This window comes from Aplidium turbinatum, chromosome 6 (assembly GCF_918807975.1).
Source record: "Aplidium turbinatum chromosome 6, kaAplTurb1.1, whole genome shotgun sequence".
NCBI classification, from domain to species: Eukaryota; Metazoa; Chordata; class Ascidiacea; order Aplousobranchia; family Polyclinidae; genus Aplidium; species Aplidium turbinatum.
This window is the reverse complement of record NC_137477.1, coordinates 13,148,952-13,162,256: the sequence shown is the minus strand read 5'-3', so window position 1 is coordinate 13,162,256 and position 13,305 is coordinate 13,148,952. Positions and strand designations below refer to the sequence as shown.

At 37.1% G+C, this 13,305-nt stretch overlaps 1 protein-coding gene across 1 annotated transcript in view; it reads left to right on the top strand.

Moving 5' to 3' along the window:
- Positions 1 to 13,305, top strand: part of LOC145772067 (UBX domain-containing protein 6-like) — a 42,320-nt gene that overhangs the window by 26,840 nt on the left and 2,175 nt on the right. Inside the window, exons 5-10 of the mRNA XM_082583882.1 lie at positions 1,276 to 1,373; positions 1,496 to 1,647; positions 3,888 to 3,997; positions 4,532 to 4,629; positions 9,538 to 9,662; positions 10,003 to 10,148. Coding sequence (XP_082440008.1) covers positions 1,276 to 1,373; positions 1,496 to 1,647; positions 3,888 to 3,997; positions 4,532 to 4,629; positions 9,538 to 9,662; positions 10,003 to 10,148 — 729 coding nt within the window. The remainder of the gene's footprint in view (positions 1 to 1,275; positions 1,374 to 1,495; positions 1,648 to 3,887; positions 3,998 to 4,531; positions 4,630 to 9,537; positions 9,663 to 10,002; positions 10,149 to 13,305) is intronic.

The window sequence follows — 13,305 nt, the reverse complement described above, 5'->3', positions numbered from 1 at the left end:
TTTTTGTTAAACGCTGAATTATCCAACCAACTGCAGCGCAACTTCTTGTTTTACGCTATGTCTCTCGCTCGGTATCCGACAGAACAAAGCAATTCCGCAACAGCGCTGCGTTGAAAAAATACGGTACTCACTGCATTGTTATTGCTAAGGCAACTGCCACACGCTGGCAATTCCTGGAGAAAGCCACGTTTGATCTTTTTCTCCGAATGGTCTCACTTTCATTACGTCACAATCAAACTTCAGTTCCGGGTCGGCGTAAGGTAATATGAACATGACATTATAATGAATATGACAATAAAACAACCGATACAAACTAAAGACGTACTGAAACAATCGCTTTTACAAATCTTTGCTTTTTACAAATCCAAATGCGGCAAATCCGAAGACGCCACTTTAAAGATAACAGGTCACGAGTCACACGTTTTGTAGGTCGCAAAGGAAAACATAAAAGAAGTTTGTTTAGTTTAGCAGCGCTCATAAGATCGCAAGGCGCAAGAAAGCAAAAGCTTGCTGCAGCGACGCTAAACGCTTGCTGCAGCGACGCTAAACGCAGTCTTTGTGAGAAAGACTAACCATTGCGAATTTGCGAACATACGCATTCAATGAAATCTGTTTGAAAACTTTCGCCCACCCAGAATTCCTCTCTTCTAAGAAAAAGTCGACGCCTATGAGTATGTATATATAACTGTTAAATAACGGGGAACGATTCAAAGGGAAACTGGCCAATTTACCATTGGCTCTCACACAAAGTTGAAACATCACTTACATTTGTTCACATCAAATCAAAGGAATTCTGAAATGCTTATGCTATGACGTCAGTTGCAAGTCACAAATTTTTTGGCAATTTTTTTATCATTTGTTCTTCACAAACTTCTACCCAATTTTTACCTAGTACTCAGTACCGTTGTATTAACGTGTACAGGCTTCTATGATAGATTGTGTTGCACTGAATTTTCCATAATGTAAAAAGTACAGTAGGTAGTAGAATAATTGTAAATAAAAGACAGAGACATTTTCAATCTTGACAAAGCATTTAGTTGTTTTCTGGAAAAGATATTATCCCGATTGAAAATTGTACTTCAAACCTAGCAAGTTTAGCTTTGATTGACAAACCAGCTCAGTTGACTGATAAAACCTTCCTTGAGTAACTAGTTTCTTAATTTAAGTATATACCGTGGGTCTAACTCATTTTCTATGATTTTTACCACAATTCACTGTTGATTCTTTTTTTTCTTGTGATTATATACGCGATTTGTGAATATTTTGTTTTTCTAGCTTCTAAATGAAAATCCTATTGAAGCATCGTCGCTTATGATTGAGACGTTGAATACAAATTCTGAAAAGAAGGAAACTGCAGTGACAACTTTAAACAAGTAGGTTTTGTTACCAACAGCACTCACAGAAAGGCTAAAAAGCAATTCGTATTAACGCTGAGCTTAAGAAAAGCAATATGTTTAAGCTTCCATCCATTGATTTATTGGCTTCGTTTCAACAGATATCTTGACAACATTTTGTCTCATCCAGAGGAAGAAAAGTATGCAAAAATACGGAAAAACAATCGCATTTTTGTCGAACGAATTTCTCCAGTTGAAGGCTGTGAAGAGTTTTTAGAAGCAGTTGGATTTAAAAGAACTTTAGGAGAAAAAGGTGGCTTTACCTTTTATTTATTATCTCGGGTGATTACCAAAATTTGACATTGTTTTGGCATTCAGAGAAAATCACTCTGAAACGAAACCTCGCGTGTCTAATTCATTCTGATCCATAGTATTGAAATTGTTGCCCACTGAACCTGTTTTTGGGGCAAAATAAATAGTTTCTTAATTTTAAGAGATAACTATACAAAATAGAATCCTTTTCGCGTCTTATCCAGAATGCACTGAAGTACTGTTTTATTTTGTGTTGCCATTTCCAAATATGATTTTCAGTTATCTCCAACCATTTTTCAAAGAAGGGTGATTATATCGGAATGGCCCGTTTGCGAGGCACTGATTCGGAGATTTCGAAGAAATCACGGAAAATTCTTAGCAAAAAAAAACAGCTGTCAAACAGCGTCTGTGACAAATTGCCTAACCTATAAAATAATCGTTGCTAGATATCAGCTAATTTGCATCATCCTTACTGTGAAACAATTACAACATAGTCCGTTTCGTTTGCCATGGGTAAAGGTGCGTCTACACGACGACTGTTTTCTTGCTTAAGCTAGCAAAACTTCTTGTTTGTTTAAGTTAATCGCACTTTGTGCCGCTTACTTTTAAGAAACTGAGCGAGTAAGCGAGTGCCCGAGAAAAAATACGCTCCAGAGCGAAAAACTGGGCGCTTAAATGAGTTCTCTTGCTTAGAAATCTTTTCGCGGCAAAACCTCAGGTCTACACTCAGTAGTCTGGCTGCTAGTCAAGCAACTAGGAAGTTTGTAGTTGTTGTTTTGTATTTGATGCTTCCAGTGTTCTCTGGCCACGCATGTTTCTAACTTTTTAACTTCACTAAGTTGTCGGAACACTTCTTTCTGAAGTAAATTGCGCGTTTGCAACCTTATCTTTTTGCAGCATTTTTTACACAAGTTGAGTTCAGTTGCTTTTATTTCTGACCATGATCATCACAACAAAAATAACACACGTTAACATTTGAAATCCATTATTAAATCATTGAATGACTGCAACAACTCAAAGTGCCAGCTCACTGCGACTGCCGAGTGCCGACTAGTTGTTAAAAAACAGTTGGTTTACTTCTTGCTTTGACGCGAACTTTTTGAAACGTGACGTCATTGCGGTTGAAACACTCACGTGACCGCGTTCAAGCAAGCAAAATCTTTTTTTGAGATTGTGAGTGTAGACGAAACAAGCTTAAAAACTAGCTTAAGCAAGAATTTCTAAGCAAGAACACTTTCTCGTGTAGACGCACCTTAAGGGAAGATAAACACAAAAACCGCCTACTTAAATGATCATTACACATTTTCTAAATAAACAGAAGCTGTCGCTGGATTTTCAAGAAATCACCGAATTGGAACATCACCGAATAGTCCCAGACTGTGATTGCGCACAGTAGTATCAAGTCAAGTACAAACAAAAATATTTATTACTCCTCGGGTTATTATAGTAAAAACTTGAGTCACTAGAACTTTTTTTTATCTTACAAACGAGGAAGTTTTTTTAACTAGTTAAATTCCATAATCAATGGAAACAGGCCTGGTGGGCGTCGTAGATCTGCAACAGGGGTCCTCAACCACCAGGTCTGGACCCAGTACCGGGTCGCAAAAAGCTCAAACGATACCATACAAACCTACGACAAATAATTTATTGAGATCCTTCTGTAGTAGTGAAAGAAAGTATATTTAAAAACTAACTTGAATTTTAAATCAAAACTTGTTATTTAATCTTCTAATGAAATCCTTGAAAACTTTCAAAGAAAGTATTGATCAAAATATCAATTGAGCCTAGAAGTGCACAAAAAGCGATCAAAATAACCTTAAATTAGTCAAGATTTTCTCGGAGCAATTTTTCCAGACTCCCTGCAAACTAGTTTCATTTTTCGACCTTGAATTTTGTTTGTTTATTTTACGGATCTAGTGTGTTTAAACCGCTATAAAAAATTTATGTCGATAGGCTGAGTAGTCAAATGTCAAACTTTTATTTTCTATTCTAAGAAACTATTTTCGTTTTAAAACCGGTCCGTGAGAGAAAAATGGTTGGAGACCGCTAATCTACAAAGTCTATGGCTATTGGCTATGGCTCATGACGGAGAAGTAAATAGTGAGTGGTGAATCCCACGAAAAACTTACTTCAACGGGACCCATCTCTAAGCTGAGAAACAATGGCGCTTCTGTATTATTTATGCGTTCTGTTTTGATGTGTGGTTCAAATGCATCATGAATTCTTATGATTTCTGTTCAGATGAGATATTTTTTGTACTGGGAAGTGTGAATGTTGAAAAGCTCAAAGAAGCAAAAGAAATCCTTTCTTCTGCGAAAGGTGTCGACTTAAGAATATTTAGAGACGCGAAGGTAATGTTGCACTACTAATAGGTAAAAATCTTGTCCCTAACAATCATACCTTACTTAATTAACTTCTTTTACGTTCTATCGCTTCTATTGAATGGATTGACATTTTCACTACGAAGTAATTTGCACCGTTAAATATGGCTCTCAGACTGCAAAATCCGTCATTTTTACATAACATAGTGGCTGCGCCACCTCCCGGACTTTTACCCTGGACTGAGTTTACCGCAACTTGACTTTATTTTCATCTGGAGCTTCTTCTAGCGAAATGCAATAGAAACGTGTTTGTTTTCAGAAGCAAACGATAGAAATATATTTTAATGAAAATTCTACTGCAGCCTAACTTTTTACAACGATTGTCCACGATATAACTTTAGCCTATTAGCCTTTAACTTTAGCCTTTAACTAACTTTAGCCTACTCGAGACAAAAAATATGGGAAAAAATCCTTTTAATTCTATTACGGCATTTAACTACCTCTTTCTGGAAGCACACATGACTGTGTTGTTCGAATGCGTGAATGATTTAATTTTTCTTCAAGATTTTAATACCCAATCCTGGACAATCAATGAGATTTAACTTGCCCGATGATTTCTTTAAGCGTACATCTTCTGAAGTGAAGCAAGAACAGGACAGAAGGTCTGGTAATGACACAGATATTAATCCACTTCATATGCGACCTTTGTTATTTTTAAATTGGTGTAATTTTGTCTATTTTCAGCCAGCCAATCAGTCCTTTTTTACATTGATTCAACGTCTGCAGACGTTGAATCAATGTAAATAAGGACTGATTTGCTGGGTTGGTTATTTCCAATCATTGTCATTTTATTATTTTTTACTTCGCACGTTCTTGTCCTGTAGTCTTGGTAAACAGACACGACGATGTAATTACTGTATTAACAAACTACATATTGCATTCGGCTGCATGCAGATTGTGTAGTTATCCACTTTCTTACTAAGTCTACAACTGTTGTTGGCGGACTCCATAGAGTTTTTTTTTTATCTTTTTAATTTACACGTATGTATAATGTATATTAGGGTGCATCAAACGGTCACCACCGAGATAACAATCAAACCCCCCCTTAGCCCTTATGAAATTTTTTTCTCATGACACTATATAAAAGTTGTACTACCCTTAAGTTAGAAAAAATCAATTGTGTAAAATATTATCAAATTTGGATGAACTCACCGGGTCCACATCGACCTTAAAAAAAAACGAAAAATAGGATTATTTTACATGAAAACAGCCAATATGAAGTCATCTCGGATGCGATACCTCTCAGATTTTGCTGAAAAGTTGTTATACTATGCCTTAGGAAAGAATCCCCTCTTTTTGACTTGCAGGGGTAGGACTTGTTGACTACAACTTGGGATTCTTTCGTTTGGTATCCGAAGGCATAGTATGACAACTTTTCAGCAAAATCTGAGAGGTATCATATCCGAGATGACTTCATATTGGCTGTTTTCATGTAAAATGATCCTATTTTTCGTTTTTCAAGCTCGACGTGGACCCGGTAGAGTTCATGCAAATTTGATTACACAATTGATTTTTTCATGAGAGGGGTTTGATGCACCCTAATGTATATATTTACTGGAACAATGGTATGCGCTGTCATGCATATCCACTATCCAGTCTTCAAAATTAGCCTCGGCAATCGGTAATTGCCGAGGTGTTTGCCGACGCAGATGCATGAATGGCCCATTAGCGTCGGAAATAAAAATGCCGAGGCCACACGAGCGGTTGTAAGATTAGGGTTAGACATTCCTCCCAGTCGTTATGCCACAGCCATAGATTTGTTCCTTAGTCAACACCCTGATGGAGCTCTGCGAAAGAGGCGTGTGGATTGGTATCAAAGCACGAAAGCCGCAAAACGTGGACGCTTCATTGCGAACGGCGAAGACAGTGTAGATTTACAATTTTATAGCCAAGCGACGAGCCTCTTGATGTGTTTGATGACGCGACAACCTCATCCTCCGATACAGCATGTGATGATTCCGATTTTGACATCTAGTTTTTCATCAAACAGACTTTGTGTTGCTCGCAGTTGTGCCGAAATTATGCTAGTGTACTGTATACGTAAATCGAGGCAATCTTTTCGCAGGGAGCTATTAATTTGTTACCGGTACCTGGTTGAGCAATTAACGTTATTTTATGATAATTCAACGTCGCTATATGTCGAATTAATGTAAAACAAACGTAAATTTCTTATTGGGCATTGTTGTTACACAATATAACCCGCCGGGAAATTAAATCGATCTGTGTTGACTCGAGTGTAGTCCTGTTTTAATCCGTTGATGTCCCCGTTACCGAGGGTGGCCGGATTCACCTCCAAGTGCCGCAATCGTCTTCACATCCTGCCTCCACATCGATCTGTCTAGCGCGTCCTCTCTTGTCAAGCCCACCTTGCTGGTTTCTTCCTCAACTTGCTTTTTCCATGTTTTCTTTGGCCTTCCTTGTTTTCTACGACCCTCCACTCGCAACTCCAGCGCTCTTTTCAAAGCATCATCTTCATCCCTTCTCAAAACATGCCCATACCACCTCACTCCATTCGCTTTTGCCAACTTATCAACACTCTCATTCAACCCAAGCAAGCTCATAAGTTCTTCGGTATTCCTTTTGTCCATCAGCTTTACACCACACATTGCTCTCACCATCGCTCTCTCAGTTCTTCTTAAAATCGCCCATTCGTTTTCCCTTAAGCACCATGTCTCACTTCCGTACAGCATTGCAGATCTCACACAACTAGTATAAATTCTTCCTCTCATTTTCAATGGAAATCTTCTACCACATAACAACTCTCGACACTCTCTGAATTTCACCCAACCAAACCTTCCTCTTGCAGTCACTGCCGCTTCACAACCACCACTGGCATTCAATCTATCTCCTAGATTGTAGCAAAAGGCATTTACTGATTCAACTTCGTCATTCAGCTTTTCAACAGGACCAATCATTCCTTCCTCAATCTTCTTGCATCTTTCACATTCAAAACCATCTCCAGATCTGCATGTCACTCTCTTCATCTTTGCACATCTTCCATGCACCCATTTCTTGCATTTCGTACATGTAACAGAATTTGCCATCACTCTTCTTCCGCAGACGCCACATGGGTCAATTTTGCTCATTGTGATTTCCCCTTCCGTTCCGCTTATTACGACCTTTGTCTTTTTGATGTTCACACGCATACCTTTACATTCAAACGACTCCTTCCACTTCTCAAATTTCCCTCTCAGATCTTCCATTGTGTCACTCAACAAAACCAAATCATCGGCGTACAGTATCTCCATTAATGAATCTTCTCTTACACATTCGGTAATCACATCAATCACAATGGCAAAGATTAGAGGAGAGAGGACAGAACCGTGGTGTACACCGACCTTCACCGAAAACTCATCTGAGAGGGCAGATCCAACGCGAACTCTCGTCCTTGCACTGTCGTAAAGACCCATTACGGCTTGCACGAGAGCTTCTGGCATTACTTTTTTTCTCATTGCCCATTCCATCACTCTTCTTGGAACTCTATCAAACGTCTTTTCCATGTCCACGAAACACATGTACAAGTTCTTACCCTTGTCCCGATATTCCTCTTGCAACCTTCTCAAAATAAAAATAGCATCTGTCGTTCCCTTCCCAGGCATAAATCCACACTGCATCTCGTCCAGCTTCACCACAGATCTTATTCTATTCTTCAACACCCTTTCCACTACCTTCATTGCATGCTCCAACAGTTTTATTCCCCTATATGACCCACAATCCATTACATCACCCTTTCCCTTGAAGATGGGTATCACCACACTCATCTTCCATTCATTTGGCATTCCTTTTCCATCTAACACACGTTGACTGATTTTCTGCATTGCTTTCAATCCTGTCTCTCCACTTGTGCGTATCATTTCCACAGTGACTTCAGATAGTCCAGGAGCCTTCCCCGATTTCATTTTCTTCATTGCTTGCGTCACCTCCTCTCGAGTAACTCTCTTTAATGGACCTGCTACCACGTCGGCTTCCACATTTTGATCCCATGATCATAATGTGGAAGCCGACGTGATCGAACGTTGAATAAATCCAAAATTAACTTTCTCCCCCCGTGAGTTATTTAACGTGAATTGCTGTAACAGCGTGCGTAGTCGCGTTGCTCGCTTTATCGCTACTTTTAGTATTATTACATCACAACAAATCAAACAGTGCGGTCGTAATAAACTACTCTAGTATATTTTTCGCTTCTCGTTTTACATGTTTTGGTACATTTTTTTGTAATAAACGTTCACAGTAATTGCCGAGGCAATCTCAACTTTTGCCGTTTGGCCTCGGCAACATTTTTGCCGAAGTAAAAATATGCTAATTTCGAAGACTGATATCGGTTTCTAGATTCATGACAAGAGCTAGATGGGGGCTTTTTCCAAAATCGTTCTCAAAAATGCCGATTTGTCGCTGGGTTTCGTCTACTCACGATTTTGAAAGTTTAAATAACTAATAAAGTCATTTATTAATTCAAGCGTGGACATTGCTCAGGAAATTTGAAAGTGAGCGACAGTTCAGCCCATATACAATTATACATTACAACAAATAGAATCAAATATAGTTATTACTATCTGAAGCCTTTACAAATTGTTTCACCTAACGGATCATCAGAAGGTCTGCAAAAACATGCAAAAAAAGTAATGAATCGATAATTCCTGAAAAGATATTAAATATTACAACTGTAATTTAATCTGCAAAAAAAACCTTTAAACCTGTACTTCCTGAAAAGATATTAAATATTATAACCGTAATCCAATCTGCAGAAAAAAACCCTCAGAATTACTAAGGGCTACCTTCATCCATTACTACAAAGTTTCAATTAATTTGTCCATCTGGAAACCAAGCAACTTGATGTTGTTGGCAAAACGTCCGAAAAAAATGAAACAAATAAAAAAAAATAAAACAAATAAAAATAAATAAAAAAAAATGAAAAAAATGAAACATCAAGTTGCTTGGTTTCCAGATGGACAAATTAATTGAAACTTTGTAGTAATGGATGAAGGTAGCCCTTAGTAATTCCGAGGGTTTTTTTCTGCAGATTGGATTACGGTTATAATATTTAATATCTTTTCAGGAAGTACAGGTTTAAAGGTTTTTTTTGCAGATTAAATTACAGTTGTAATATTTAATATCTTTTCAGGAATTATCGATTCATTACTTTTTTTGCATGTTTTTGCAGACCTTCTGATGATCCGTTAGGTGAAACAATTTGTAAAGGCTTCAGATAGTAATAACTATATTTGATTTAATTTGCTCTGCTTTGCTTTTTTGCTTAGCATTGAGCACTTTTTTGTAGTATTGATAGTTTTCGTTGTTTTACAACAAATAGAAGTATTTTTTATTTTCACTGATAAAGTTGGTAGGCTAAACGTGTTTTCCATACCAAACTTTTTATTTCTTTTTACACTGTCCTGTGTAAACAAGCTTATCCCTAATTTTTAGATCGAAAAATGAACTTTGCAATGCACTTTCTGCCCATGTTTTTGGCAATGAACAAGTCTTTGTACTGTTTGTTTTTTTTTATACAGGACGAACGATGTTGAGTTGAACAAACAGATGCGAACTAAAGCCATGCGTGGGGCAGGCAATGTGACGTACAGTAGCAAGTACGCTATGATCCGCGTTCGATTCCCAGATGAGAGACTTTTACAAGGTGACTGTCGTAAATAGTATGGTAATTGAACTGGTAAAATACGTTTAAAGTACGTTGGATTGAGAGAATAGTATTGTTGCTGCAAACGCAAAGTACAATAATTGCTTATGCTTGATTGCTTGTATCATGTCGCAAATGTTAAATATTTAGTGAAGCCAAGTATAATGTTGGGTGAAAATTAGTTTTATCCTCTGCGTAAACGAAATTTGGTGCCGCTTTTATATGATTAAAAGCTAAGGTTGCCAATGCTTAGTTGTATGTGTGATCAAATGCTCTGTAACTTTTTGCTCAATTGATATATCGAACTGACCAATGACCATTGATATTTCTGCGTCCGTAGGCACATTTCGTGCCAATGAAACCGTGGAAGACCTCAAAACGTTTGTTCGGGAAAATATTAATGTTGAGTGGGCTGTATTCTATTTAAAAACTCCGTTAGGCGAATGTATTGAAGAAGATACTGCCACGTTGTTATCCCTGAAACTGGTGAGTACTGCTTGTATGCGGTATAAATATTAGTTACGGTATTTTAATTTAGCTGTGAATGTCAACTTTATGACTTGCTTGTGTGTAATACATGCTACAAGTACAAGGTGATGGGAGCGTAGCACTGTTTGATAAACCTTACTGATGATTGTAGCGCACATGCTAAACTGCATAGATATGAGTTACAGTGATTCTTGAGATATTAATTTTTACAAGGGTTCTTTTAGTGCAACGCTGTGCGTAACGAATGCAATTTTTTTGTTTGCTTTTTGGTTTGGTTTGAATCTTTATCCTCGGACTGACAATGCCTTGATAGGTTATTACTGGGTCATTCCATTATATTTCAGGCCAAATTTAGAGGAAATGCAACCCATACTCTCCGATTTGGTTGATTTTGACATATATGAGAGATGGCAATCCACTGAGCTCAACAAAAAAAAAATTTTCGAAATTGGTTGAGGGGTTTTAAAGTTACACCACTTTCAATTTTAACCACACGGTGGCAGTATTTCAGCTCCAAAGAGTAAAAATGCCCCAATATCTGTTATACTGAAGCTAGGAAGTTGATGAAAATATGTAGAATACCATTTTGGGGGATGAGGAATCCAAATTTGCAAACAGAATATAAGAAAAACATGTAGTTTTGGAGTAATTTGATTATAAACATTTTTTGAGGTATATATTTTGGGGAGAAATTTTCCCATGTAGCCAAAGAAAAAAAAAAAAATTTTTTTTGGGGGGATGTTAAGTTAGACTTATATTTTAATAAACACCCTCCAATTTTGTTGTTCCATATTGTTCCTTGCATAGACTGGTGGTAAAAATTCTTTCTAAAATTTTGCAAATTTTAAATGCTTTTTTAACATTGTACAGTGGGGCATTCCATTTATAATCATCAGATTTTTTCAAAGTTTGTAACCACTAGTCACAGATTTTACTTATTTTGTACATACTAAAGAATGATGAAAATAGCAAAAAAAATTGAAGTATCTTCATTGGGGGCCGAGATAGAGCACTTTGAATTTTCGGCCACTAGTAGGATTTTGGGAGCTGAGCGCAGCCATTATTTCATTTTTTGACAATAACTCTTTGCCTTGAACGATTTTCGTACTGAAAACATGCATTTTACCAATTTAAGACCCAAGAAATTCATTTTTGCAATTAAAAATATGCTAAGATGAACATTTCAAATGGTAATTTAGGTTTTCTTAGTTTATTTTTGATACGCTAAGTGTGGGGGAATATTTCGGAGCGTTGAGAAAATGATCCCAAAAAAAAAATTTTTTTTTTCAAACAAAGCGATTGAAGTATAATATAATATTTTCAGGAAATTTGATTGATGTAAGTTTTGCATAAACCAAAATATTCAACTTAGAAAATATCAACCCATACATATCAAAAAAATGAAAATAATTGAAACAATTGCAGCGCGGAAACAATCGGCCACCCCCACTAGTGGGGAACAAACCGACGATGGATTATGATGATGATGAATTGAAACATAACTGATGGTTTGTCACAATGTTTGCAGGGTTGAGCCATATTATGGTCCATTTCTTTAAGACTTAGTGTCTTTAACACTTTTAGTCGGCAGCAGTGGCCGAGTGGTTAGTGCATTGGGCTCGCAGTCGAGAGCCTGCGTGTTCGACTCCAGCCACCCGCACTTGCTGTTGTTTCACTGGGCAAGAAACTTTACGATAATCGCCTCTACCTAGTGATCGATTTTGAGTAATGGGTAGTACCAAATTTAAGTCACAAGTAAAGTAGACACCCGTAAACAGACATTACCGTCGGCTGCAGCGTGAGTCAGGTCAAGATGCATAGCGCACAAGTCCACTTTCCCCCCGCAATGCAGGATAAAGATAACAAACTTGTTTTATCTGTCACTCAATCTACCAATGTTTTATTATTCAGCTGATATCACACAGCCAGTCTGATCAAGATTTTACTACCGTTTCTTATCAAACCAGCACCTGCACCCTTATCATTTCTGAACTAACTTTTTATTGAAGTAGAAAACTGCCTGGCTGGGCCTATGATGTTTTTATTATTCAGAAGGAAAGGACTTGTTGAAAAGTTTGATTTGGAAATCATTTTTTTATTCAGTTCAGTTCCAAGTTTATTTTATTCAGTTTTAAGTTTTATTCAGTTCAATGAACAGAAAAATGACATGAAGTTATCTTTCATGCATCCTCAAGGTCCTTCCTTATATTTTTTTTGGCCAAGAAAAGACGATATATGCTGGATGCCACCCACTTCTGCACTTTGAAGCTAACTCTACTTTCTACATCCAATGGTAGAAGTTACACTTTTAGCTCGCAAGAACTGAACAAACTTGAAAAACTTTTTAACTAGACTGATGTGCAATTTGGTATATTTTTATTATTTGATGCTCACTCAATAATTTCTAAGCTGTACCTATGGAATTTAATTATATATACTTTTAACTTTTTTGATCATATAGATTGAAACAAATCACTATCAGATGACAGACATTGCAATTTGCTGTTTCAAAAATGCCAAAATTTCATGTCAAAGAAATTGGAATTTTGCCAAAATGAGTATCAGTTTTAAACTGCAGTCCCTCTCAAAAAACACATGGAACAACTAAAATAACTCATCATAAAGACATAACATGAACAGGTAAATAATTTCAGAAAAAAAAATTTTGAGTTTGGTCATGGCTACATGACCAAAGCACCCCCCAAAGTTATCCCCCCAAAAATTTTTGAAACGTTGTTTTCATCTATAAATGATATCCTTTCACCAATTTTGACTGGAAATTCAGATTCCTTGCCCCCAAAAATGGTATTCTGCATATTTTGGTTGTTTTTTTAGCTATAAATTACGAGATATTAGCAAAATTTGAATTTCGGGGGCCACGATACCCCCGTCAGGTGGTGAATTTCAAACCCCCACAACTTCTAAACCACTTAATCAATTTCAAAAAATTTTTTTTTAGTGTGCTCAGTTAATGATTGTGAACTTACTGCCAAAGTATGAAACATTTCCAAGAGTATGGGTTTTTTCATGACCTGAAATATAATGGAATGACCCTACTGGTAGTTTCGCATACTTGTAGAGGCTTTTGACGCAGGGCCGGTTACCGAGATTGACAGAGAGAAGTTTCCGATTGTTGAAGTGTTGTTGCGGGAGA